General features: G+C 41.0%; 1 protein-coding gene across 1 annotated transcript; it reads right to left on the reverse strand.

The window, feature by feature from the left end:
* Nucleotides 1-589: 589 nt before the first annotated feature.
* Nucleotides 590-17,240, reverse strand: LOC124620289. Its single transcript, XM_047146960.1, has 4 exons — nt 17,150-17,240; nt 15,897-17,044; nt 15,183-15,347; nt 590-733 (listed from the first exon to the last, which is right to left on the reverse strand). Exons 1-4 carry the CDS (start codon nt 17,238-17,240, stop codon nt 590-592), a joined length of 1,548 nt encoding a protein of 515 aa, XP_047002916.1.
* Between the last annotated feature and the right edge of the window lie 10,327 nt (nt 17,241-27,567).

A 27,567-nucleotide genomic window follows, 5' to 3' on the forward strand; every position in this document is an offset into this window, starting at 1 on the left:
ATCCAAAACAATACCATACATTTTGTCCAGAAATAATAGATTTATAGTGATAAGCACGCCCAGGCGTTTCCGCCTGCAACAGACCTGGCGTTCGCCGTGCCTAGTTGACGTGACGTCACCAACAAGTGCCGAGGCCTTCCTTTGAGCTGGTGTTGGTCTATGGCCCTCTGAGTCTCGTGGATGAATACCGCGAGCTGGGTTTCACACGATCGTCTTTTTCGAAACCCATGCTGATTTCTACAGAGTAGATTTCTAATCTCCAGAAAACTATTCTCGCAAAATATTCCTTAATGCACCATACAGCCCAGCAACAGCCAAGGAATAAAGTGGCGAGTGGCTAGGTTCGGTGGCCCTAAATCGCGCGCTGCTGTCTCGGAACGGCGGGAACGCAGAAACAAGGCGGCATTTAAGGTGGAGTATTGGCCGGCTCGCCCGGACAAGGCGTTGCGAGTGGAGAAAGATTGCCGGCCGTGGGCGCGGTGTACGCGGCCTCGCCGCTCGCCTGCAACTCTTCCTTATCAGCGGCGGCCGGCCGCCGACCGCCGCCTTGGCCAGATTAAGCCGCCGCCGGCGCCGAGCCCAGCCTAGCCTAGCGCGCCGCCGCTGCGGTGGACGCCGCCGGGGGGCGATAGTAGCGCCGGTGCGGCGCGGCGCAGCACCGCGCCGCGCTGTTTACTGCGGCCGCGTAATCCGGCGCAGGCAGCTGCGAGACGCGCCGGCTGCCCGCCAGCCGCTATAAAGACGGCCACGAGGCGACGTATCGCCCGCCTGCACCGTCCCGAGGTTGGCAGCCCTGCCGCGCCAGCGCCACTCGGCGGCTCGGCCTTTCCGTGGGGGAAGCCCCGGCCGCACTCGCACGTTTCTGCACACTATAGATGGGTCGAACTCGTTGATTCCCGTGAACTACTTCATTCATTTCACTCTTTGCCGTGAAGCGTTCAAATGAAGTAGTTCATTCATGAAGTACGGAAGCCTGGCGAAGTCGCCCAGTTCGCCGCTCAGTCGCGGCTACGCTCGCTTCACCTCGCTCGTACAGCAAAGGTTCGTAATACTTCATAATTTTACCAACAGATGGCCAACTATGCAGTAACGTGCACGCAACGTTTTACGCTCTTACAGCGTCTGAGCTAACTTAAATAGATCATGTCGAAGGGGACAAAGGAAAGATAAACAGAGAAGCCTGTCACATATAAAGAAAGTATTACATTTAATCTTGCTCGACATTTTCTCATGAAGCTCCCAAAAAAGTCTTTATCTGCCAAGTGAAACATCATTTGTTGTATTCATGGACTGAAAAACTAGGGCTACCAACAAAATACAGTCCAATTTCATGTTCCTTTTAAAATTTAATCCAAAATAGAGTGAGTATGTTTACCACTGTCACAAAGTCTATATATCTACGTTAAGTAATTATTCAGAAGTTTTCCTGTAGATTTTATTTTGTTGAGAATAATATAACCCTCCAAATTCAAAACGTAAACTGTCACCTGTAGTAATTGGTACGATTTCAGGTAAAATCCCTCTTTCAGTGTCACTAACAAAACTTTTATTTTCATGTTGGCTGTGCGTGACGCGAAGTATAACTGAACTGCACAAATAGTCACGGGTAATGATGTCAGCACTGCAGGAAGCAGCTGACGCTGCCTTCCCCTCGCCCCTCACCCACCAACCCCTCGCAAACCTATAGTTTCCCACAAACGCCGCGCGATTCGTCGACAGGCAGTAGAGGGGGGACTGAAGTGAAGGGAGAATGAGTGACGTAACGCCGATGTAATGGGATGAGGGATAGGGGAAGAGAGTGAGTGAACTAGAAGAAAGTGTGGAGTGTGTTATCTGTGAAGAGTTTGAAGTACCAGTTCATTGAAATTGAGTGGTTAGTTCACACTTCACTGGAGTGAAGCGTTCATTTCAACGACTCATTCACGAGCTCCCCATCACTACAGTGCACACAGCAGAGTTGGGCAACACGGTTCTTTTTCCCGATTCGATTTCTACGATTCGATCTCACATTGCGAATCGATTCCTACGATTCTCTTCCACGATTCATTGTATTCTGGGATAGCACGAGTCTTACGGAATGCAAAAAGTTCTATATCAGTTGGCAGGACATGTCTGAAATTGTCAATGGGGTTAGAATAGAACTGTTATGTTATGCCAGAAATAGTTCATTTATGAGTAAACATGCATATGACGTTCCAAGTGTGATTCTCGATTTATACGTGTAGTGCCTTAATTGATGAAAGGTCACGTTTGATTTCAGTATGCCAGGAAAGAGGAGTCAATTTGTGCGAAAGATGGTGCAAAATTACGTGGTATGCCAGTTTGGTTGTGTGTCTTGAACGTATCTAACTACAGACGTCTGTTTTATAGTAAGAAAATCTAGCAGTGAGGCAGACATGGTTTACCAATGGAACTATGTAGGATATATATATATATATATATATATATATATATATATATATATATATATATATATATATTGACTTTTTACGAAAGAATGGAACTATGTAGGTGTACTCAAAAAGCAAAAACCAGTCTAAATACAAAATTTCACACAAATCGTTAGGGCCGTTTTCGAGATACGCGATATATAATACGTAATTCAAGTGCTATTGCTCGTGTGTAAAGAAGGTGTGTGTGTTTTGCATTGCATCTGCAACAAATAAGAGTTACGTATTTATTCATAATGCTTGGATTTCTTGATTTTAATCGTGTGTATTGGGAGCTCTGTACTCGCTGTATATCGTTTCTGTCATCACTAGTTCGTGTATTACTCGCGCAAACTAAGCTGACGTCGGCGCGGTGGCTGATGGTAGCGACAATAATTGGGAAATGCCTTTACGCTCTTTCCCGTCAGCCACCGCCAAGTGTCAGCTTGGTTTTCACGAGTAATATTACGTCCCACGAACTTCGTTTGTTCGTTCCGAGCTTCCTCTGTTCACACGCATCCTCCTCTTGACTGCCATCTGGCGGTCGTAATCATTCGGCACAACTCGGAATGATTCGTAAGTTGCCTTCGAAGCATAGCGTACTAAGAATCGATGAATCGTTGGAACTTGGAATCGTCACGACTCGGAAACACGCAATCGTTCTTACGATTCTTTTGAATGACTATTCTTCCGTATCACGATTCGATTCTTACCATTCTTTATTTAGAGTAGTTCAAACGAATGACTCATTCACGAATCGCCCCTACTCTAGCACGCAGTATAGTGTACCAGGCGGCACAGTAACGCCGTTATTACACTATCGTATTTCTTGCTGACACGCCAAAGAAATTTGATGGTGTAATATGGAATTTGTCAAATCTCATCTGTCGTCAAATAAATTTGATCAAATCTAGGTCCTTGCCGTAGATTTGATCATAAAAGTCGTTCGTCTTCCGTTCACTGCAATGTGAGATGCAACCGCTTGGAGAGCTGGCGTCGCTGCGGCTATTTGACGTCTCTGTAGTGTTTGTTTGTTTGACCATCCTCCCCAGAAAGCATATAAATACTTGTTTTGCAAATCAAACTGCCTTTTCCTGCTGCTAAAGTGCGCGTCATTTACGATGGCGGCCGAGTTTAGGTTAGTTCTACGCATCTGACGTCACAAAAGACAGTCAGCCAATGAACAGAGAACGACGTTGCCAGAGCTCGACTGCAGTGCAGAGCACAGACGAGTGTCTTCAGTTTTAGAAACGTTCAGTCATAAATAAAGTAATTGAACAAAAGCAATGTCTTGATAGCAGACTTCCTTTTAAAAGAAAGTTTGGAAAAAGCATTCTTTATACGAATTGCTTCATATTCTATTAATTAATTAAACCAAACAAACAACAAGCCTCCTATTTCAGGCGATAGCAAGGAAAGGTGTTTGTATCATTCTCAGGAACCATTTTTTCGCAATAAAGAACATAGGTAATTATTTATTTCCTATTGTACTTCGACGAAACGTCAGTAATTCATAGCCATACCAACAATGTTTGTCGGTATTTTGCGTGACACTTTGTGAGTCCTCTTGGAATTATATTGATTAATAAGCTGTGTTGGTCTAATGGTTTGGTGTTTGACTCCTATGTGAAAGGTTAAACTTGCAAGATGCTTAATATTTTCTTTATTTAAAAACAATATCGAAGTGTCTTACTTCATGAATTTTATTCGTTTGAATGTATTTTTTTGAAATTTCTAGTGCTTTGTCCCTTCTTTATAATCATAAGTTTTCGGTTTTTCTAATTTTGTCCTCCAATATTTCTTTTCACAGCAATTAAAAACAATGAAAAGGCACACATACAATATTCATGTTATCTGTTTTGTTTGTATATCTTTCTGCTGCAGTCGCAGTTTTACTATTAATATTGATATATATTCATTTGCGACAGTATTGGTTCAAATGGGACTTAACTTCTGAGGTCATCAGTCCCCTAGAACTTAGAACTACTTAAACCTAACTAACCTAAGGACATCAAACACACCCATGCCCAAGGCAGGATTCGAACCTGCGACCGTAGCGGTCGAGCGGTTCCAGACTGTAGCGCCTAGAACCGCTCGGCCACCTGGGCCGGCTGTGACAGTATTAAATATTATTTAGTGCAGAATTTCCGCTCGTACGTTGTCGAGCTACTTGATTGTCTGACGCAGTTCTTTGCTTCGCTGCTTTGGCAAAATCACTATACTCAATGTTTTCGTCGACTGACCTATGTTTTGGCAAGTATTTGCTGTCCGTTGTGACAAACACAAATTGTTTGCGCACTGCGGCTCACTGACAATATATTTTGGTTTCTATGTTTTATTACGTCCACAATTCAGTTTTGTGTACTTCATCAACTTTGTTTTAATCAGAACTTTTTAGAAAAAAGCGAAATGACTCTGGTATAAATGAAACTTTTATTTACAGTCGCGAAAGACGGAATATTTCTCAATATTACATACGACACCTGTCTGGCACTTAAATGAGATATTGTTATACAGTAAATTTTATATGAAATTTAGGTATCTTGTCCACATTTCATTCTCAACATTGAGGCAACTAAAATCGACCATACGGAAAGTATACGCTATAGACTTTTACCTCTGCAAACTCGTCTAAATTTAGTGCAATGGTTTAATACATTTAATGCTGCACAACGGCTGCGTTGAACATCGAAACGAAATTAAGTCATTTATGGGGGGAAGGTATCAGCCAAGAAGATGTATAAAAATCAAATTTTTGGGCCAAATAGTTTTTGTGAAATCGAATGATAAGTGTGTCAAAGCAGTCGGAACACCATGTGTCTGCACAGGCAAGCAGTGCAGTGATGAAAAAATCGCGCACAGCGTGCAATGCGGGGAGCACGTCTTTGTAGCAGCGAAAGGGTTAATGCGGCCGTGGTGGCTACAATTCATAAACTGCGCGCTCCCCCCTAAACGTAAGCTTGCGAACTATGCTATACTATGGCGCTGCTTCTCTTGGCGCGTGCGCCGTGTGCAACTGGCAACGCAGCAATCTCCCGCGTCTGGGCGGGCATGCGCGGGCCGCCAAGATAAAAGAATTGAACCATAGTTACTTTATTTATCCCATACTCGTTTCGCCTTCTCCTGTTCTAAGGCATCATCAGTGGGACCTATAACGATACAGTTTTGTTAATTTTCGATTATCAAACAGTTCACTTCGCGGGATTTTTTGTAAACAAAATAAGTAATTAGTTACGATTTGCTGATCTGCGTTTCCTCATATCTGGTCTGGAGGTCGCACTACCACTTTTATCGCTGCCATATATTTAGATCTTTGTGTTCTCGCCATCCACACACTGTTCACCATGTTTCTCACTCCTTTTTTTGTGGTGGACTATGGTTCTTTTGTCACTCAATGCAACTATTTCGCCGTACACTTATTTTCACAGCGTAAATATTGCGACACCATTACGCGTCTCATCTTCTTTGGTATGTTTACCTATTTGTTGCCAACCTAACGAAGAATGTTCGTTACTAACTTCTATTTATGATATTTATACCGTCTGTGTGTGTATGAGTGAGAGAGAGGGGGGTATATAGTCCACCACAAAAAAGGAGTGAGAAACATGGTGAACAGTGTGTGGATGGCGAGAACACAAAGATCTAAATATATGGCAGCGATAAAAGTGGTAGTGCGGCCTCCAGACCAGATATGAGGAAACACAGATCAGCAAATCGTAAGTAATTACTTATTTTGTTTACAAAAAATCGCGAAGTGAACTGTTTGATAATCTATAACTAACAAAACTGTATCGTTATAGAACCCACTGATGATGCCTTAGAACAGGAGAAGGCGAAACGGGTGTGGGATAAATAAAGTAACTAGCGGCAAGAAAAAGCAGCTTGATTTGCAAAACAAGTATATCTCTGTAGTGTGTTTGTAAACGTGGCTTCAAAGTAGGTGATTCCTTCCATTTTTTTTTTTTATTTTTTTTATTTTTTGTATAAACTTGCTTCGACTAGGGTGGGGGTTGTGCCAGGGGCACAGCGCATGCTATTAATTGTATGCTGATGGGAAAGTGGAGTGTGTCGCAGGTGACTTCGTGTCCACAATTACAGGTACAGCCATCCACCTCTGGAAACATCTAAGCAGCTTTTCAGCAAGCCGGAATAGAAGATGTGGTCACAATCTAAATTAAAAAAATATTTCTTAGCTTTCCATCCTACTTTGTCTATTTTTGAACTCCAGATGCCACAAGTTAAAAAACGCTTGAAGCGTTCTGTATTTTTTTTATTAATTTTACACTTATTCGAACGCTAATTCCATTAATTAAATTACTCAAAAATAAAAATAGTTTTTGTTGCCCATATAGTGCACTAAACATTTATGTATCTTCACATATTCCCCCTTCAGTGCTTCATAAATCCCTTCACACGATTCTGGAATTATTTTGGTTATTGTGCAATGTGATATTCCAGTGTTGTGTTATAAACTAGAGTAGCTCTCTCCTGTATCAAGAAATTCCAGAGTCACAGTGTGCCTGTCTTCTGCATATACAGCATTTCTCAAGAGACTATTCTGTTTTGTAAGATGAGAAGCCACTTTACTGAACAAATACTCTTATCCAAATGGTTCAAATGGCTATGAGCACTATTGGACTTAACATCTGATGTCATCAGTCCCCTAGACTTAGAACTACTTAAACCTGACTAACCTAAGGACATCACACCCATCCACGCCCATGGCAGGATTCGAACCTGCGATCGTAGCAGGAGTGCGGTTTCGGACTGAAGCGCCTAGAGCCGTTCGGCCACAACGGTCGGCTTTTTATCCATTCATAATTTATAGAGGGTGAATCAGGAGGAAAGACACATGCTTCGATGGGTGATAGTATTAGTGATTCTGAACAAAAAATCTTCATACGGACGTATGCCCTGTTCCGAATGGTTTCTGAGGTAAAACACATTTAATATCACCTTTGTATGTTTTTCTTGAATAACTCGAAAACCGCACCCTCCAGCGAAATAGTGTCGCAGTAATAAATTAAACTATATTAAATTTCCTACAAAAAAAGTGCTATTAATTTTTTTCGCTAGAACTAACGGTTTGTGCGAAGAGAGCGCGCGAGAGTATTGAAAAACTCGCTCGACGCGCATGCTCTGCAGCTTACATAGTTTTTATAGGCCAGTTTGAGGTGGGTTCCCGACTTGATAGACCTCAAGTGTCCCGTATCAAACTGTTCGTCTCAACTTGCTACCTTAATATGTTACCTCAAATTTCATACTGCTACTCGTTTTCGCTGGAGGGTGCGGATATCGAGATGTTGAAGGAAACGTACAAATGTGATATTAAATGTGTTCTACCTCGGAAACCATTCGGAACAGGGCATACGCGCATATGAAGATTTTTGTTCAAAATCACTAATACTATCACCCCTCAAACCACGTACCTTTCCTCCTGACCCACCCTGTATATGAGACTTGACGTCCTCCACTAGCAGCTCTGGTCACAAATTTTCCTGAATGCTTTTACTGTCGTATTCGTTAATCAAATTCGTTAATCAAAATCTGCTTTCGTACAGAATCTGCACTGTGGTGCCGTCCTTAGAACGAAGTCTCCTGCAGAAGTTGGTACCTATCGACGGCACCACAGGCAGACAATCGCTGCCAAACGCAGTCAACGAAGCGGAGACGCCAGCGTAGACATGGCCCCAGGTGTTTCCTGCTGCCGCTGCAACCGGGAGTTATTATGCCCGAGTGCTGTGCCGCTCAGCCCACATTGTCTCTAATCAGCAACCATCACAGACGACAACAGCATCGTCTCCAGCACAGATGCGGCTACTTGCTAACAGAACAGTTATTGATCATTTTATATCAAGTCGTGGACGACTGTACTCTGACGTGTAGCTATCATTCTGCAGTCAACTAAGTGCTCATGTTAAAAGTGTCAGCGACAATAGCAATTACATGTCGTCTGTAAAGACAATAATTATTTCCAAAGTACAGGGTGTTCATAAATTTTTACCCTGGTTACAAATCAATGTAACTCTTTATAGCATGAAGTAAATGAAACATGCGTGATATCACATATGCCGCTACTTATTAAGTTTTGAAACTTGTATAAACATTTCATACATTTAATACACTTCAACATTTAAGTCACTTCAACATGTTCACCCTTGGTAACACACAAAATACCAAGCCGATATTTAGACTCTTTCCACCCATACTGCAACATGTCTGGTGTGTCAATGGCATCTCTGATGTGCAGTTGCAGCTGTTGCTGCTGTTTCGTACACGATATCATTCACATACCTGCAAAAAATAAATCTAACGAGTGTCAGGTGCTCTCTGGAGCCATGAAATTGGACCGTCTCTGCCAGTCCACCTTTTCGGGATGGTTTCATGCAGAAAATTGCGAAGTTGTAGAGCCCAATGAGAGGAAGTGCCATCTTGCCGAAAGCCGACGGTGTGTTGTATTATGCTGTAGCTGGGGTAGGTAAACATATTCATTTACTTCACGTTAAATTAAGAACAACGAGCCAGTCACTCGAGCACACATTAACTCACACAACACATTATCCTTTGGCGTGTCCCAAATGTGTTCTCGTACGACATGCCGATCCCCAGATCCGGACATTATAACGGTTAACTGAGTCCAAGACATGAAATGTAGTTTCATCGGAAAAACACACACGCTTCAAGAAATCATTGTCCCCATCCAAAATGCTCAGCTTGTCCACTGTAAATTGTTCGCGTTTTGGGCTACCACCTAGCTGTAATGCCTTGAACAATTTGGACGATGTACGCATACCATTTAAGACGTCTGCGAACCACTTTGTGCACAGTACCTTTTTCCCCTTGAGGCTCTGGACAAGCTCGTATAATCGATTTGTGTGGCGACCCCGTGAATGTGGTTTCAACTCCCTGCACAGTGTCCTCCGAAATGGATGGTCTGTCCTTCCCGCTGCTTGTCCGTTTGTGAATCTATCCAGTTTCTAAAAAAGTTTCCATCTATCTTCTGATTAACATGACGTTAGGTGATTTCTTCTATTTTGATATAGCTCACACAACGCTCCTTCTGGCGAAAGTGTTGAATGAGACAGAGCTGGATAGGAACGTCATGGGTTCCCTAGTAGACGTGTAACAAGAAGAATAACATCATAAATATAATTAATATTTAACCTTGAGATCAGGGTAAACATTTATAGACATCCTGTTGCATTTACCGTCCTCACGTTTTAATAAATTACTAATAATTTATGTGTTTGTTCCACTTTCTTCTCTACCTTCTCCTGAAGTAACCTAGACTTGCTGCAGTGCACCACAAGTAATGCAGTTGGTCTTTGGTTCACCACTTTAGAACTAGTGTGTTGACACGTATACCCTGTTGGAGCAATTGGGAACATAGCGTAACATCTTAGCAAGAAGCCTAAAGTAGCGAAAGTTATTTATACTCAAACCTAACTTTAGTCTTCTGTGTTTTAGTACAACTTGACTTTTATGTGTTTGGCGACAACTGTTAACTGTATCAAACACAACCGAAAAGGGACTCTTGAATATCAGGAGAAAATAAATGTACGTGATAAAGTTTGCTTAGTCCTCACAGAAAAATAAAAGCAAACTAGGAAGGGCATTGATTGCAACTTTTAGTGTAAAGTAGAATCCCTGGTAGAATGATATGTACATTTTTCTGCAGTTTAGAATATTTATGACAACTCGGGACATTACTGAAGCATAATTGTTTATCTTTGAATACAAATCGAAATTTAATGTGAGCTCTTGATGAAAGATAAGCTATAACGAATGATGGCTGCACTGCTGCATTTACCATTATTATCCCGTATGGTTACTTACCTAAATATGTTGAAAACCATGTAATATCTAATAATGCTGGGAGTATTAGGGAATACGTAAAATACATGTGAGGACAGAACAGCTAAACAGGGTATTAAATCACAAGCATGACCTGTTGCACGGTACGATCTTTGCGGAAAAAAGAAAGGTAATTTTGGAAAAACAGTCATATAGAGCTATTTTTTGCTAATAACTTCCTCTGTTAGAAGTTCCACTCCTTTCACAGAGCAATCGGATGTGCATCGAACATCACTGATCATCATGGAAATTCAAACAAAGTACAAAACAAGTGGATCACTTGGCAGTATGTATAAAATAGTTGTGTCAAGGAATCCAGCTGACTTCTTACTGAGTGAGAGGGAGATTTAGTATCTAGTAAGAAGATGGATGCCAGTATAATGAATGGATATTCTAGTCCGCCTAAGCACACGACCCAAACGCAACCAGAAACGACTAACTTCGGTGCTCAATTAGAATGTGTACACCGAAAAATAATTTCGTCCTACGCGAATCCAGATGTATGAAACAGGCGAAATACCCTCAGACTTCAAGAAGAATATTATAATTCCAATCCCAAAGAAAGCAGGTGTTGACAGATGTGAAAATTACCGAACAATCAGTTTAATAAGCCACAGCTGCAAAATACTAGCACGAATTCCTTACAGACGAATGGAAAAACTAGTAGAAGCTGACCTCGGGGAAGATCAGTTTGGATTCCGTAGAAACACTGGAACACGTGAGGCAATACTGACCTTACGACTTATCTTAGAACAAAGATTAAGGAAAGGCAAACCTAGGTTTTTAGCATTTGTAGACTTAGAGAAAGCGTTTGACAATGTTGACTGGAATACTCTCTTTCAAATTCTAAAGGTGACAGGGGTAAAATACAGGGAGCGAAACGCTATTTACAATTTGTACAGAAACCAGATGGCAGTTATAAGAGTCGAGGGACATGAAAGGGAAGCAGTGGTTGGGAAGGGAGTAAGACAGGGTTGTAGCCTCTCCCCAATGTTATTCAATCTGTATATTGAGCAAGCAGTAAAGGAAACAAATGAAAAATTCGGAGTAGGTATTAAAATCCATGGAGAAGAAATAAAAACTTTGAGGTTCGCCGATGACATTGTAATTCTGTCAGAGACAGCAAAGGACTTGGAAGAGCAGTTGAATGCAATGGACAGTGTCTTGAAAGGAGGATATAAGATGAACATCAACAAAAGCAAAACGAGGATAATGGAATGTAGTCGAATTAAGTTGGGTGATGCTGAGGGAATTAGATTAGGAAATGAGACACTTAAAGTAGTAAAGGAGTTTCACTATTTGGGGAGCAAAATAACTGATGATGGTCGAAGTAGAGAGGATATAAGTCGAAGTAGAGAGGATATAAAATGTAGACTGGCAATGGCAAGGAAAGCGTTTCTGAAGAAGAGAAATTTGTTAACATCGAGTATAGATTTAAGTGACAGGAAGTCATTTCTGAAAGTATTTGTATGGAGTGTAGCCATGTAAGGAAGTGAAACATGGACGATAAATAGTTTGGACAAGAAGAGAATAGAAGCTTTCGAAATGTGGTGCTACAGAAGAATGCTGAAGATTAGATGGGTAGATCACATAACTAATGAGGAAGTATTGAATAGGATTGGGGAGAAGAGAAGTTTGTGGCACAACTTGACCAGAAGAAGGGATCGGTTGGTAGGACATATTCTGAGGCATCAAGGGATCACCAATTTAGTATTGGAGGGCAGCGTGGAGGGTAAAAATCGTAGAGGGAGACCAAGAGATGAATACACTAAGCAGATTCAGAAGGATGTAGGTTGCAGTAGGTACTGGGAGATGAAGAGGCTTGCACAGGATAGAGTAGCATGGAGAGCTGCATCAAACCAGGCTCAGGACTGAAGACCACAACAACAACAACGCGAATCCAGTCGACTATTTGCAGTACATTGCTTAAGCCAAAGACCAACGGCATTGCCGCAGTGGTAACATCGGTTCAAGTCCGATCACCGACGTTGAGCGCTGTCGGGCTTGGCTAGCACTTGGATGGGTCACCGTCCGGGTCTGCCGAGTGCTGTTGGCAAGCGGGGTGCACTCAGCCGTTTTGAGGCCAGTTGAGGAGGTGCTTGATTGAGGAATAGGGAGACCAGTCACGAAAACTGACAGCAGCCAGGAGAGTGGGGTGCTGACCACATGCTCGTCCGTATCTGCCTGCGGTGCTGACACAGCAGCTGGTAGGTATCGTTGGGCTTTCAAGGCCTGTTCGGACTGCATTTGTTTGTTTGTTTCCTTAAGCAGAAGTCACGTACTGTTCTCTTGAAAAAGATTGCAGCAGCGCCAAGTGCAATAATACATGATTACCAATTGGCCGACCAAAATCAAGAAGAGAAAAAGTGGTATTATTCCACGTTGGACTTGAACTTACAGTAAAAGTGGATTCTCATCGCTAAAAACTTATTGAACATTGCAATCAACGAGCCTCCCATGACACAAGTGAGACGCCATTGTACATGCAAGTCAAACAGCTATGCAAAACAGTGCAGCATCTATAGCAGCATAACTAAGTGATGTATGAATGAAACAATTCGAAGTGACATCTAGAAATCTACATTGAGACTTACTACCGAAGCCATACATAATATAATAAAAACACGTCATATACAGTTATATATGCCATATGATATCTGAAATAAACTTATGATAGTTTATAAGTAATAACGTAATGTTTTTTTTACAAAATGCTACATATATATTATAGAGTAGTATTTCTCATTTTTATTTTATACTGGCCTGTTATTATGTTCGTAGGTGAACTTGATACTGAGCAGCAGGACTTTGGAACATGTACTGTACTCGAACATTAAGAATTATCTCGAAGAAAACGATTTATTGATAGCAGCCAACACGGATTCAAAAGATATTGTTCTTGTGAAACACAACTAGCTCTTTATTCTCATTAAGTAATAAGTGTTGTCGACAGGGGATGTCAAACTAGTTCTATATTTTTAGATTTCCAGAAGGCTTTTGACTACATTCCTCACAAGCGACTTCTAAGCAAATTGTGTACCTATGGAGTTTCGTCTCGGTTGTGTGGCATATTCGTGATTTCCTGTCAGAGAAGCCACAGTTCGTAATAACTAAAGGCAAGTCATCAAATAAACCAAAAGTAATATCTGAAATTCCTCAAGGAGTTGTCATAGGACCTCTGTTGTTGTTGATGTACATAAAAGATTTTGCAGACAATCTGAGTATTCCTCTCAGATAGTTTGTAGGTGATGATGTTGTATACCGTCTTGTAAAGTCATCAGAAATCAAAAAAATTCAAAATGATTTAGATAAGAGATCTGTATTGTGCAAAAAGTGGCAACTGACTCTAAATGATGAAAAGTGTGAAGTTATCCACATCAGTACTAAAAGAAATCAGTTGAATTTTGGTTACGTGGTAAATCACACAGGTCTAAAGGCTGTAAAGTCAATTGTAAGTCAATCTGGGTTGAGCAAATAGACAAAGCTGTAGGGAAAGCAAACAAAAGATTGCGATTTTTGGGCAGAACACTTAGAAAATACAACACGTCTACTAAAGAGACTACCTACAGTACGGTTGTCCACCCTCTTCTGGAGTACTGCTGTCTTGTGTGGAATCTGCATCAGACGGGATTGACGCCGGAATCCGAAAAAGTTCAAAGAAAGCGAGCACGTTCTGTATTATCGCGAAACAGGGGAGAGTGTTCCACGGATATCGTCTTCAAATCGGGGTGGTAGTCGTTAAAGGAAAGGCGTTCTTTGCTGCAGCAGGGTGTTGTCATGGAATTTCAGTAACCAACATTCTCCTCATAGTGTAAAAAATTTTGTTGACTCCCACCTTCATAGGGATAAATGATCATCATAATAAAATAAGAGAAATCAAAGTTCACATGGAAAAATTTAAGTGTTTGTTTTTCCCATGCGCTCTTCGAGAGTGGAAAGGTAGGGCAGTGGATTGGAGGTGGTTCTATGAAATCTCTGCCGCGGACTTTAATTCTGAACTGCAGAGTAATCATGTAGATGTAGATGCAGATTAAGATGTAGATGAAAGTTGAGGAAATTCACTTGCAAATTAATATACAGTGCATGTATATAGCATTAAGTTTAATCCGTAACTTGAACACTATTAATGTACCACAATAATATTTATTTAATGAATCGGCTTGTGGTTACTTAGGCCATCGTCAGGTAGGAAGGCGAAAGCCGGTTCATAATAAACTATTCTTCTTCTTCATGTGCCGTCTCCTCTAAGAAGGTTGGCTGTCATCATGGCAATTTCTGATCTTGATTTGGCTGATCTAAGGAGTTCTGACGTTGAACAGTTGTACCAATTTTTTAAATTGTCAATCCAGGATGTCCGTCTTCTACCGCTCGTTCTCTTCCCACAAATTTTCCCTTCTAGTATTATTTGCAATATTTTGTAATTTACTCCCCTAATAACATGGCCTAAATATTGTAGCTTCCTTACTTTAATAGTTTTAATTAATTCTTTTCCTTTCCCATTCTTCTTAGGACATCTTGATTAGTAATCCTCGACACCCAACTAATTCTAAGTATTCTTCTATATGCCCACATTTCAAAAGCTTCTAAACTGTTCATGTCCTTCTTTTTCAATGTCCACGCTTCCATTCCGTATAATAATTTTGAGAATACATAGCATCTTAGCAACCTCATTTTTGTGTTTAAACAAATGTCTCTCGAACAGAATGCATTTTTCATCTTATTAAAGATACTTCTGGCCTGTCCTATTCTCGATTTAATTTCTTCTGAGCTTTCAATCTCCTCATTTACAATTGTTCCGAGATATTTAAATTTACGTACTTGATCGACTCTTTCCCTATTGATTGTAAGATTTTCTTGTTGGTGTGTTTTAGATATCACCATGAACTTAGTCTTGCTTACGTTAAGAGTCAAGCCAAATTCTTCACTTTTTTCTGCGACTTTGTCAAGAAGTAATTGTAGATCTTTGAGGTTTCCAGCTAGTAGTGCAGTGTCATCAGCAAACCTAACATTGTTAATGTTTAGCCCATTCACTTTAATGCCAGCTATTTCATCTGATAGAGCTGCCTGGAATATGTCTTCTGAATACATATTAAACAATAAGGGTGAGAGAACGCAACCTTGTCTCACACCCCTCTTTATTTCTATATCATTCGATAACTCATTTTCTACCTTCACGGTTGTGGTTTGATTGTAGTAGAGGTTATATATAATGCGGATGTCTTTCTTATCAAGTGTTTTCTTTTCTAACAATTCTATGAGATGATCATGACGAACTTTGTCAAATGCTTTATTATAATCCAGGAAGCACACATATAGTGGCTGGTTAACCTCCATACATCATTGCGCTAATATGTTAAAAGCAAACAATGCTTCTCTTGTACCGAGGGAACTACTAAAACCGAATTGTGTTTCACTTATACCTTCTTCTACTTTTTTGTATATTCGTTGGTGTATAACTTTTAGAAATATCTTTAAGGTGTGACTCATTAAGCTTATTGTACGGTGATCATTACAAGTTTTGGCATTAGCCTTTTTGGGTAATGTAACAAAGGTAGATGTCAACCAATCCCTAGGAATAATTCCCGAATTATAAATATCATTAAACAATTGTACAAATATATCTATATGGTCTATTCCTATGAGTTTCAGGATGTCATTTGGTATCTTATCCGGTCCAGGGGCTTTTCCTGTCTTTGATTTGTTGATAACATGTAATATTTCTTCTTTCAATATGCTTGGTCCTCGTTCTCCGATCATGTTATCATAAAATTTTTGATCTTTTCTTGTATCTTCAAATAGTTCTTTGACATATTCTGTCCACCTGTCCAGTTTACCTTTAACATCAGGAATTATTTTGTCATTTTTATCTAACAATAAACTTGTACTTTTCTTTTTATTAAGTCCAGCTAAATCTTTAACTTTTTTGTGTAAGTTGAAACTATCATGTCTTGTTTCATAACTCTCAATTTCAGAGCATTGTTCCTTGTACCATTCTTCTTTTGCTCGTCGTGTTTCTTTTTGTATTTCTGCATGTAATCTTTTATACTCACTTTCATCTCTATTTTTAAGTATTCTTCTTTGTTCCATCAATTGTAATATCTTCTCTGTCATCCACTTCTTTTTCATGTTGTCGTGTTTGGTCGCCATTGTGTTTTTACATGCATTATTTAATGTGTCTTTTATAGGTTCCCATTTGCCATCAATGTCTTCTGTTTGATTATTCTTTATCCTAACTAATTCCTTATTAATCTCTTCAGAAGTCTTTTGTTTAGTCAAGGGGTCTCTTAGAATAGTTGTATTTATATAGTCCTTCTCTTGTTTCTTTTGTATGGCTTTCAGTTTCACATGGAACTTTGCTACTAAAAGCTTATGATCTGAAAATATATCAGCTCCTGGATATGTTTTCACACCATGAATAGAATTTTTGTACCTCTTGTTTATAAGTATGAAATCGATTTGATTTCTGCAAACTTCTTCATTACAGTCTCTTGGTGATTTCCAAGTATAAAGTCTTCGTTTAGGGAGTTTAAGAAATGTGTTTGTAATAGACAGATTGTTTTCCTGGCAAAATTGTGACAGCAAATCTCCTCTTTCATTTCTTGTTCCTAAACCAAAAGGTCCAATAAGATCACCTTCACTTCCTTCACCTATTTTGGCATTAAAATCTCCCATGATGATAATAATGTCTCTGCTTTTTGAGGTTCCTATTGCTTGTGTTAATTCTTCATAAAATTTTCCTATTTCTTCTTGGTCTTTGTGGGCTGTTGGAGCATAGATTTGGATTAAATTAATATTTGTTTGTTTCGTTTGTAAATGTAGACTGATTACTCTATCTGAGATTGGTAAAATGCTTTTGACAGACTTACTAGCATACTCATCTAAAATTATTCCTACCCCATTCCTGTGCTGGCTATCAGAATTTCCCGAGTAATATACTTTCATGTTGTCAATGGTCATTTCTCCTGAGTCAGGCCATCTTGTTTCACTTACACCCAAAATGTTAATTTTTAGGCGTTTCATTTCTTGTATAACATTATTTACTTTGCCTGGTTGGTATAATGATCTTACATTCCAAGTTGCTATTGTTGCATTATTTTTGTATTTACTTGTGGCATTGTTCAAGGCTCTCCCCCCAGGAGATCCGAGTGGGGGAGTTGAAACTCCGGATAATTTGACATTGAACCCTGCCATGATGAGTTTTCCTGGGGATACCCATTGGATCTTTAAGGCTGTGGTTTCCCGTTGCCTTCAGCATCCTATGCCGTTGACCACCCTTGGTGATTCTTCCGTCTTTAGGAGTGATTTCTCACTCCAAGGACAAGAGGGTGCCCTTGCTCTACCAGCTTATCCGCCCTCTAGAAGGTCGTTGACTTAGTAGAGGGTTCTCCTTATCCCGGGAGAAACTCGGTCGCCAGAGCCTCGTTAGCGTAGCAGGGGATACCACGTGCCGGAGAGGTTGACATTTGTGTGGGAGAGGCTATTGGTGACGCATCCCACACCTTACTATTAAATAAACGTTATTGTGCAACATCAATACTGTGTATTCAGGTTGTTAATTAATATGTCTATGTTCCTGTAATAACCGACAGAATACTCTATAAACATTAAATATATAGTTCGTAAGTGTGTTTGGGAAGTTGGAAGTGTGTTTATTTGATTCACGTCAATTCAAGGGTTCATCTTTATGAGAGGAGTTTTAGCTCTACGACAGTCTACATTTAGTTCACGTGGCAGTGGGTGTGAGATCTGCAGCAATTTGAGTAGCAGTAGGTCGCGTTTCACGTGAGTCGAAATATTTCTAAGAACTGAATGGTGGACTTATAAATATTCATGTCTGTTGAAAACTCTGAAACATTTCCAATTTGGTGACTTAAAGTATTTCTGACCAGGTGTACTTGTTGAGTTATTTATGTGCGTTGCTGGCAAATACTCTCAATTATTTTCAACATGTGAAATTTGAATATTTCGTGTTACGCGATCTAGTCTGAACTTTAAAACTTTACTGTGGTTGCTTTTTATAGTGATTGTACTGAGAATTCAGCTAGTTGGCATTTGTAATAGTTTAACTTTGCACTAAAGGAACTTTAATTGCTTTTCCGTGGTTTTTTTTCAGAAGTTTATGTGAACGTGTCATACTGTCGTTTCATCAATCAGATGATCATTCATCAATCAGATGATCATTATTTCAGTCATGAAAACTTATTAACTGTGTCTGAAATAAACTCAGTTCTGTAAAAATTCAAATCATTACGAGTAGTGAAAATTTTTTTCAACTCAAATTTCTGCCTGGATTTATCTGGGCTTGTGACTGATTCTTTAGGGTTAATGCAACAACACGTTGGTTGGCCTGTGGACTGTAACATTTCGGAGGCCATATAAACGGAGACTTCCCGATTTATAATGTACTTTTCGTGCGGTTGCGTGTGGGGGCTCGTGAGCTATTGTTTCAAAAATTACTTCTGTGGAAGCAACCGGTCTTAGGATCTTCGTTCACCATTTATTATCCATATTGTCGTACATGATTGATCTCGTCTCATAGCATCGCATTCTCATTTTTTATTATACTTATACATTACGTCACATCTGAGTGCTCAGGTGCATGTTAGTTCACAGTGAACTGACTCGCTAGGCAAAGCAGGACTGCTTGTGAATCCAGTTCAGCGATCCGCAGCAAACACGTCACCGAGTGGTGGGCGGCGCCAGCGTGCGGCGATCACTGGATGCCGAGGAGCGACCCAGCCGAGTCGCAGGGGGGGGGGGGGGGGCGCCACCAAGCTAGCCGCCATGTGAGGTGCAGCCCTGATTGCCACTACGCCTACGACACATCGCGCCCTACTTGACCGGCACGTATCACTACTGTGGAGCAGGACAACAGCAACAGTCGTCAGCAGGGACGGGCTCACAGTCACAAAACATAAGTTAAATGCTACAGCAGGTGTGTTTTATTTTTATTTCCAGTTTACTTGCTAGCCACAGCAATGGATCACGAAATAAAAAACCTACCCAATGATTGTAAGGTAACAGCTAGTGGGAGAGAGCCCCAGCCTGCAGAGGTAGGAAGAAGTAGGGAAAATGACTACATGGTTGATGATTCAGATCAACGGCAAGACAGAGTCCAGGTGTAACTGACAAAGTTCTATGGTGATAAAACTGATAACTCTATGGTGACTTTAAAGGATGGGCTGGGTGGTAGAATTGTCTATTTTGACAGTAAATTGGAGGATCTAACTGTAAGGTTTGGGAAAACAGGTAGGAAAATGCTTGACAGTACTGATGTGGCTGAGACAGAATTGAGGGGTGAGACTGATTTATGCAAGCAAGGCACAAGAGACAAGGCAGGAAGACAGGAAGACTGATGCTGATGATTGTAGAATGAAAACATTGTTGCTCGGTGAATTAGAAGAAAAAGGTAGCAACCTAGGACAAGAGATGGTAATTGGGGCAGCTGCGGACAATGGACAAATTTGGAAAGTAAACAGTAGAAGAAGTAATCTAGAATTAGGCAGTGCATCTGAAAATGTGGGGTAGCCCATGATGCAGGCACGCAGTGGAAAAACTTTTTCAGGTGAAAGCATGCACTAAACTGTAGATAACCTTGCGGCATGCAAAGACTGTTACACTGAGAGGAAGAATTATCAAAGTAGAAATAAGTTTATTAAGAGTTTATCAAACGGCTCTGCTCAGACATGGGCAAATCAATGTGCTGATCAGTTCGTTTCACATGATATGTTTGAACAGGTAGATATTGTAAGGTACACTTGTAGTGCTATGGGGCGATTGGTACGGTTGACAATGAAGACACTTCATATGCCACTGTTGCAGCACAGATACATTTATTGCTCCAAGATAACCAGTTTCAAGAGTCTTATGCTGCTATCATCTGATTTCTGGAACTTGCTATAAAACTGCCATGTTACATTACATAAAGTCAAAGCACAAAAATCACTCCACAAGTATAAGTATAGATACTGAACTCAAGCTAAGCAATGTCGATTACAAAATGAGTTTCTTAATCGACCAGTGTAGAAGAAGAGGAGGTATACTATGAAAGAGTTGTGTCAGGAAAAGCCGAGAAAAAATGATACATGTAGATAGGCTATTGGGCATTCTAACTTAAATTTCAACTTCAAGAAGAAATTTGCCCGAAACTATAGAGTGCGAGTTAATACAATACTCTACAAACCATTGAAAGTTTCTTAGATTTTGTAGAGAGAATGGATCTGGCGTTCTACCATAAGAAAGTCTTTGGGGGTAATAATCAGGCGAACATTCAGAGGAATCACCAAGATAATAGGAATAACGGAAACTGAGGGGATAACCAAGAGAATAACACCAGAAACAGGAATGAGCAAGAGAATTGGATAGGAGACAGAGGAAGGTTTAATGGTGAGAACAGGAATCAGATGATTCTGTGGGAAAGAAATTAGAGGAATGAACAAAGACTAACGCATGAAAATAGAAACAGTACAATGAAACTGAAACATGGTGGGCAACGTGGACTAAATTCAAGAAGGTGGCAGGGATAAAGTACACAGAGCAAAAGGCTATTTACAATTTGTGCAGAAACCAGACCCCAGTTATAAGAGTCGAGGGACATGAAAGGGAAGCAGTGGTTGGAAAGGAAATGAGACAGGGTTGTAGCCTATACCCGATGATATTCATTCTGTATATTGAGCAAGCAGCAAAGAAAACAAAAGAAAAATTTGGAGTAGGAATTGAAATCCATGGAGAAGAAATAAAAACTTTGAGGTTCACCCATGACATTGTAATTCCGTCAGAGACAGCAAATGACTTGTAAGAGTAGATGAACTCAATGGACAGTGTCTTAAAAGGAGGCTATGACATAACATCAACAAATGCAAAACGAGGGTAATGGAACGTAGTCGAATTAAATCAGGTGATGCTGAGGGAATTAGATTAGGAAATGAGACACTTAAAGTAGTAAAGGAGTTTTCCTATTTGTGGAGCAAAATAACTAATGATGGTCGAAGCAGAGAGGATATAAAATGTGGACTAGCAATGGCAAGGAATGCGTTTCTGAAGGAGAGAAATTTGTTTACATCGAGTATAGATTTAAGTGTCAGAAAGTCATTTCTGAATGTATTTGTATGGGGTGTAGCCATGTATGGAAGTGAAACATGGACGATAAATAGTTTGGACAAGAAGAGAATAGAAGCTTTCGAAATGTGGTGCTACAGAAGAATGCTGAAGATTAGATGGATAGACCACATAACTAATGAGGAGGTATTGAATAGAATTGGTTAGAAGAGAAATTTGTGGCACAACTTGACTAGAAGAGGGGACCGGTTGGTAGGACATGTTCTGAGGCATCAAGGGACCACCAATTTAGTAATGGCGGGAAACATGGAGGGTAAAAATTGTAGAGGGAGACCAAGAGTTGAATACACTAAGCAGATTCAGAAGGATGTAGGCTGCAGTAGGTATTGGGAGATGAAGAAGCTTGCACAGGATAGAGTAGCAGAGTAGCATGGAGAGCTGCATCAAACCAGTCTCTGGACTGAAGACCATAACAACAACAACAAATTTAGTTCCAATTTGGGTCCACTATGGAACAAGAAATAATGTAAGACATAGGAACAAGAGATGGGAAAATGACTACAGGCACAATAGTAGGTGATTTTATAATAATAGTAAAAGCAAGAGACCATGTGTAGAATGAGGGCAGTTATGGGAAATAGTAATTTATTTGGGGGTGCAAGCAGCATGACAAGGGAAATTTTTGCAAAGGAATTTCTGTAAAGAGAAAACGAATCAAGGGGGAGAAATTAATATTGCAGATTTGTTTAATGAAAGCAGGCCAGTGTTGTGAACATAGAAGTAGATAGTGTTTTTCTGGTATCTATATTAAATCATGATCAGAATCAGCGGTGGAGCATGAGTAAGTAAGTGTGTGCTGTAATGCTGAAACTGAGAGAATAATTATCAACAACATTAATACTGATTTGAGTACCATGGAATCCGATTAACTGGAAGTCGATATCAATTATAGGGAGGCGTTAGTGCCTGAATCTAGTGTTTGTGTGAATGGGGATGTACCAGAGGGTACATGCTCCGGTAATGAAGGTGAGTTTAATTGTGGGAAGGCTGTGGTTCCCACATCAAATAGTTTTGGTGATGGTAATGGCAATGTACAGAATAGAGCTAAAGATGTCGTTTTCATGACAGAATCTGCGAGTGATAATGCAAACCATGATGTTATAAATTCTGTATCAAATGGTATGAGCGATAAAGTTGGGCAGGCACATTTATTTGTTGGACTTTGGGGAGTAAGAAGGAGAGTGATTTTGATGCAAATGATTGGGTTAGCTAGACCGATCAGAGAGCTGAGTGAAGATAGTTATGAATATAAATATGTTTAAAAGAAATATTTGATGGGGATAAAGATGTGAACTTATGATGGGGAAAGATGGCATGAGGAATCACTGCACTGTGAGTATTACCCCAGTTAGCTGAAATGTTGAGGTTGATTACAAAATCCCAACTTTATTGAGTTTTAATGATGAAGAGTATACTGGCGTGGATGATAGTGAATTATATACTGAATGGGTGTGATAAGATGAAAGTAATAACTGATTCAAGGACTGGGTAGGTTTCTCAAAATTCTACCAGCAACTGATAACAGAAAAAGGAGAGAGAGGAAAATACAAGTTGTCAGAAAATTAGAGGGCTTAAGTATAGGACATTCAGAACCTGAAGGGACTTTCAATTTAATATTTGCAGATGTGTACAATGTTGGAAGACTGTACATGAGGTAGAGGAGAATCTGTTAACTGAAACTGAACTAAGACATAATTTTATTCAAATGGGTCAGCTTATAATGAATATTAAAATGAGAGAGAGATGTGAGGCAGCTTTGGGGGATACTGGGATTTCCATTTGTGGAATGTCAAAGGATTTTTACGAGTGTGTTAAGGATGAGTGTTGATTTTTCAGAGTAAAAGCCAAACTGCCCTTGAGCATACAGTAATTCACTAAGAAGGGAAGTAATTTTGTGAATGGACATTGGAGGAGAAATATTTAATCATGCGTTTCTTGTGGTACTAAATTTGAAGATAAATTTGGTGCTGCACACAAATTTCTTAGGTAAACATGGGGCACTCTTTGATGTTAAAGACCAGGTGCTGAATTAAATGCTGGAGGGAGCAGGGGGAGAGTTAAATTTAAAAGTATATATAATGGTGATGATTTGTTAGGACGCTTGCGTATGGCTTAGTGCTTAATGGGCGAAATTCAGATTTAGGAAGAGACAAGAAAATCAGTGAACAATACAAAAGGTGTTAAAGAAAGTGAAAACGCAGAACTACATGAATTGTAATGTAGGTGTAGAGCTGTTTTCAGAACAACCAGGGAAGGTGACTGATTTTAGTATTTACTCAGGGTGATACTACATGACCCATTAGCGTTAGGCCACATGCCATAGCAGTTACCAATACATTCGTTATTAAGAGAAAACTTCAGCGTACGTTGGAATGGAAAGTGATAGAGTGATGCAGAAGTGAATACTGAAACTCAACAGTGGGTGCAGAGAGAAAACAAATGCCTGATCTTTCTGGTCTGTAGGGGAAAACAGAAGTAGATTTTCCTTTGTTTTCTAAACAAGTCAAATTCTATGGGATAAGAAAGGCCACTAATAAAAAGATGTTTGGGAAACATTGGAAGTTGGGGAGCTGAAGGCACTGCTTTCAGATAATTTTTGGCAATTTACTTATAAATCGTGGGAATATATTTTTGCAGCAAGCAGGAGTGAAGCCATACCACTTGTTAGAAAATCCAATGCAACCTTATGTGCGTGTGAGATTGGACGATTATGCTCAATGTACTGCAGCTACTACCACACATCATGTACTGATTTCGTTGCCAGATTCAAGGATGTGATGAATATTGTTGAAAGCAGTACATTGGGATTCACACCATATAAGATGATATTTAGTAAAGGAGCAGCACATCTGATAGCTAAGGCAATGGAATTTCCGCCTGGAACTTTAATTACAGAAAAGGAGACACTAAAGTCAGTGGCTGAACAGATGGTAAAGGGAGCTGTGTGACGAAAGCGTAGACTTGACACCAGGTACAAGCCTAGATACAAACTGGGTGATCTGATTGCTCTTAAAAACAAAGGATCGGTCAAAGAACATGTACATTGAGATGGAGAAGCTGTTCAAACTGTAATATAGTCTCCAGAATGAGATTTTCACTCTGCAGCGGAGTGTGCGCTGATATGAAATTTCCTGGCTGATTAAAACTGTGTGCCCGACCGAGACTCGAACTCGGGACCTTTGCCTTTCGCGGGCAAGTGCTCTACCATCTGAGCTACCGAAGCACGACTCACGCCCGGTACTCACAGCTTTACTTCTGCCAGTATCTCGTCTCCTACCTTCCAAACTTTACCGAAGCTCTTCTGCGAACCATGCAGAACTAGCACTCCTGAAAGAAAGGATATAGCGGAGACATGGCTTAGCCACAGCCTGGGGGATGTTTCCAGAATGAGATTTTCACTCTGCAGCGGAGTGTGTGCTGATATGAAACTTCCTGGCAGATTAAAACTGTGTGCCCGACCGAGACTCGAACTCGGGACCTTTGCCTTTCGCGGGCAAGTGCTCTACCATCTGAGCTACCGAAGCACGACTCACGCCCGGTACTCACAGCTTTACTTCTGCCAGTATCTCATCTCCTACCTTCCAAAATTTACCGAAGCTCTTCTGCGAACCATGCAGAACTAGCATTCCTGAAAAAAGGATACAGTGGAGACATGGCTTAGCCACAGCCTGGGGGATGTTTCCAGAATGAGATTTTCACTCTGCAGCGGAGTGTGCGCTGATATGAAACTTCCTGGCAGATTAAAACTGTGTGCCCGACCGAGACTCGAAATCGGGACCTTTGCCTTTCGCGGGCAAGTGCTCTACCATCTGAGCTACCGAAGCACGACTCACGCCCGCAAAGGTCCCGAGTTCGAGTCTCAGTCGGGCACACAGTTTTAATCTGCCAGGAAGTTTCATATCAGCACACACTCCGCTGCAGAGTGAAAATCTCATTCTGGAAACATCCCCCAGGCTGTGGCTAAGCCATGTCTCCGCTATATCCTTTCTTTCAGGAGTGCTAGTTCTGCATGGTTCGCAGAAGAGCTTCTGTAAAGTTTGGAAGGTAGGAGACGAGATACTGGCAGAAGTAAAGCTGTGAGTACCGGGCGTGAGTCGTGCTTCGGTAGCTCAGATGGTTGAGCATTTGCCCGCGAAAGGCAAAGGTCCCGAGTTCGAGTCTCGGTTGGGCACACAGTTTTAATCTGCCAGGAAGTTTTGTAATATAGTCTGTTCACTTTAGTAAGCTGCACTCACCCAAATGCTTACAGATGAGGAAGGCTGTGGCAAATGTGACTGAGCCTGTAGCTGTACAGAGATCCAGCGTAGATAATGTCGGTAATGGTGGACTTATATGGGTGTTTACGTTATTTATGCATGCTTAGATTAAGATTTTTGGGGGTCATATTGTCATTTCATGTGCATGTCAAGTTTGGGGGTCAATTTATTTTGCTGTGCTGTGGGGATTTCTATATTTTGTGGATGTGTTTAATACAGGACTGTTAGATTTAAGAATTTTGGATGGGTATCAAAGTGTTAAACTCCTCCCGAACAGGCTCGAAGGCCCAACGGTACCGACTGGCTGTCGTGTCATCCTCAGCCCATGGGCGTCACTGCATGCGGATATGGAGGGGCATGTAGTCAGCACACCGCTCTCTCGGCCGTACGTCAGTTTCCGAGACCAGAGCCGCTACTTGTCAGGCAAGTAGCTCCTCAGTTTGCTTCACAAGGGCTGAGTGCACCCTGCTTGCCAACAGCGCTCGGCAGACCAGATGGTCACCACAGCGCTTAACTTCGGTGATTTGACGGGAACCGGTGTTACCATTGCGGCAATGCCGTTGGCTTTTTTGTACAACTGTGGGAGTTAAATCATGGACTAAAGACCAAGCAGAAAGTAAAGTTGTTCGTCAACAGCTGCAACACTTCTAATTACTGTGTAGTATCTGAATGTGGTTAATTTCAATATACATTGAAGCACCAAAGAAAGTGGTATAGTCATGTGTATTCAAATACAGAGATATGTAAGCAGACAGAGTTTGGCCCTGCGGTCGGCAACGCCTATATAAGACAACAAGTGTCTGGCACAGTTGTTAGATCGGTTATTGCTGCTACAATGGCAGGTTATCTTGATTTATGTGAGTCGGAACGTGGTGTTACAGTCAGCGCACGAACGATGGGACACAGCATCACCGAGGCAGCGACGACGTGAGGATTCTCCCCGTACGTCCGTTTCACGAATGTACGGTGAATATCAGGAATCTGGTAAAACGTCAAATATCCGACGTCGCCGCGGCCGGATAAAGATCCTACAAGAACGGGACCAACGACGAATGAAGAGATCCGTTCAAAATGACAGAAGTGTAACCCTTCTGCAAATTGCTTAAGATTTCAATGCTGGGCCATAAAAAGTGTCACCTTGCGAACCATTCAATGAAACATTATCAGTATGAGCTTTCTAAGCCGAAGGCCTACTCGTGTACTCTTCATGACTGCACGACACAAGGATTTACGCCTCGCCTGGTCCCGTCAACATCGACACTGTACTGTTGATGACTGGATACATAATGCCTGATGGGATGAGTCTCGTTTCAAATTGTATCGAGCTGATGGGTATGTACAAGTATGGAGAAAACCGCATGAATCAATATACCCTGGATGCCAGCAGGGGATTGATCAAGATAACCTAGGCAATGCAATGGTGTGGGGCATTTGCATTCGGAGAGATGTGGGACACCTGATACATCTAGATACGACTCTGACAGCTGACACGTACGTAAGCATCCTGTATGATCGCCTGCATCCATTCATTTCCATTATGCATTCCGACGGACTTGGGCAGTTCCAGTAGGACAATGCGACTCCCCACACGTCTAGAATTGCTTCAGAGTGGCTCCAGGAACACTCTTCTGAGTTTAAACACCTCTGCAGGTCACAAAACTCCTCAGACATGAACATTATTAATCATATCTGGGATGCCTTGCAACGTGCTGCTGAGAAGAGATCTCCACCCCCTCGTACTCTTACGGATTTATGGGCAGCCATACAGAATTCGTGGTGTCAGTTCCCTCCGGCACTGCTTCAGGTATTAGTCGAGTCCATGCCATGCCGTTCTGCGGCACTTCTGTGTGCTCGCCGAGGTCTTACACGATATTAGGCAGGTATACCAGATTCTTTGGCTCTTCAGTGTA

This window comes from Schistocerca americana, chromosome 6, assembly GCF_021461395.2.
Source record: "Schistocerca americana isolate TAMUIC-IGC-003095 chromosome 6, iqSchAmer2.1, whole genome shotgun sequence".
Taxonomy (NCBI): Eukaryota; Metazoa; Arthropoda; class Insecta; order Orthoptera; family Acrididae; genus Schistocerca; species Schistocerca americana.

Excerpts from the sequence above, each read along its gene's own strand:
- LOC124620289 (XM_047146960.1), bottom strand. The coding sequence starts at position 17,240 with ATGACCATTGACAACATGAAAGTATATTACTCGGGAAATTCTGATAGC. Across the intron at positions 15,348-15,896 it reads TAGACCATATAGATATATTT|GCAGCTCTATCAGATGAAAT; the intron begins GTACAATTGTTT and ends GACATATTCCAG. Across the intron at positions 734-15,182 it reads AATTTGGCTTGACTCTTAAC|CGGCTGGCGGGCAGCCGGCG; the intron begins GTAAGCAAGACT and ends CCGTCTTTATAG.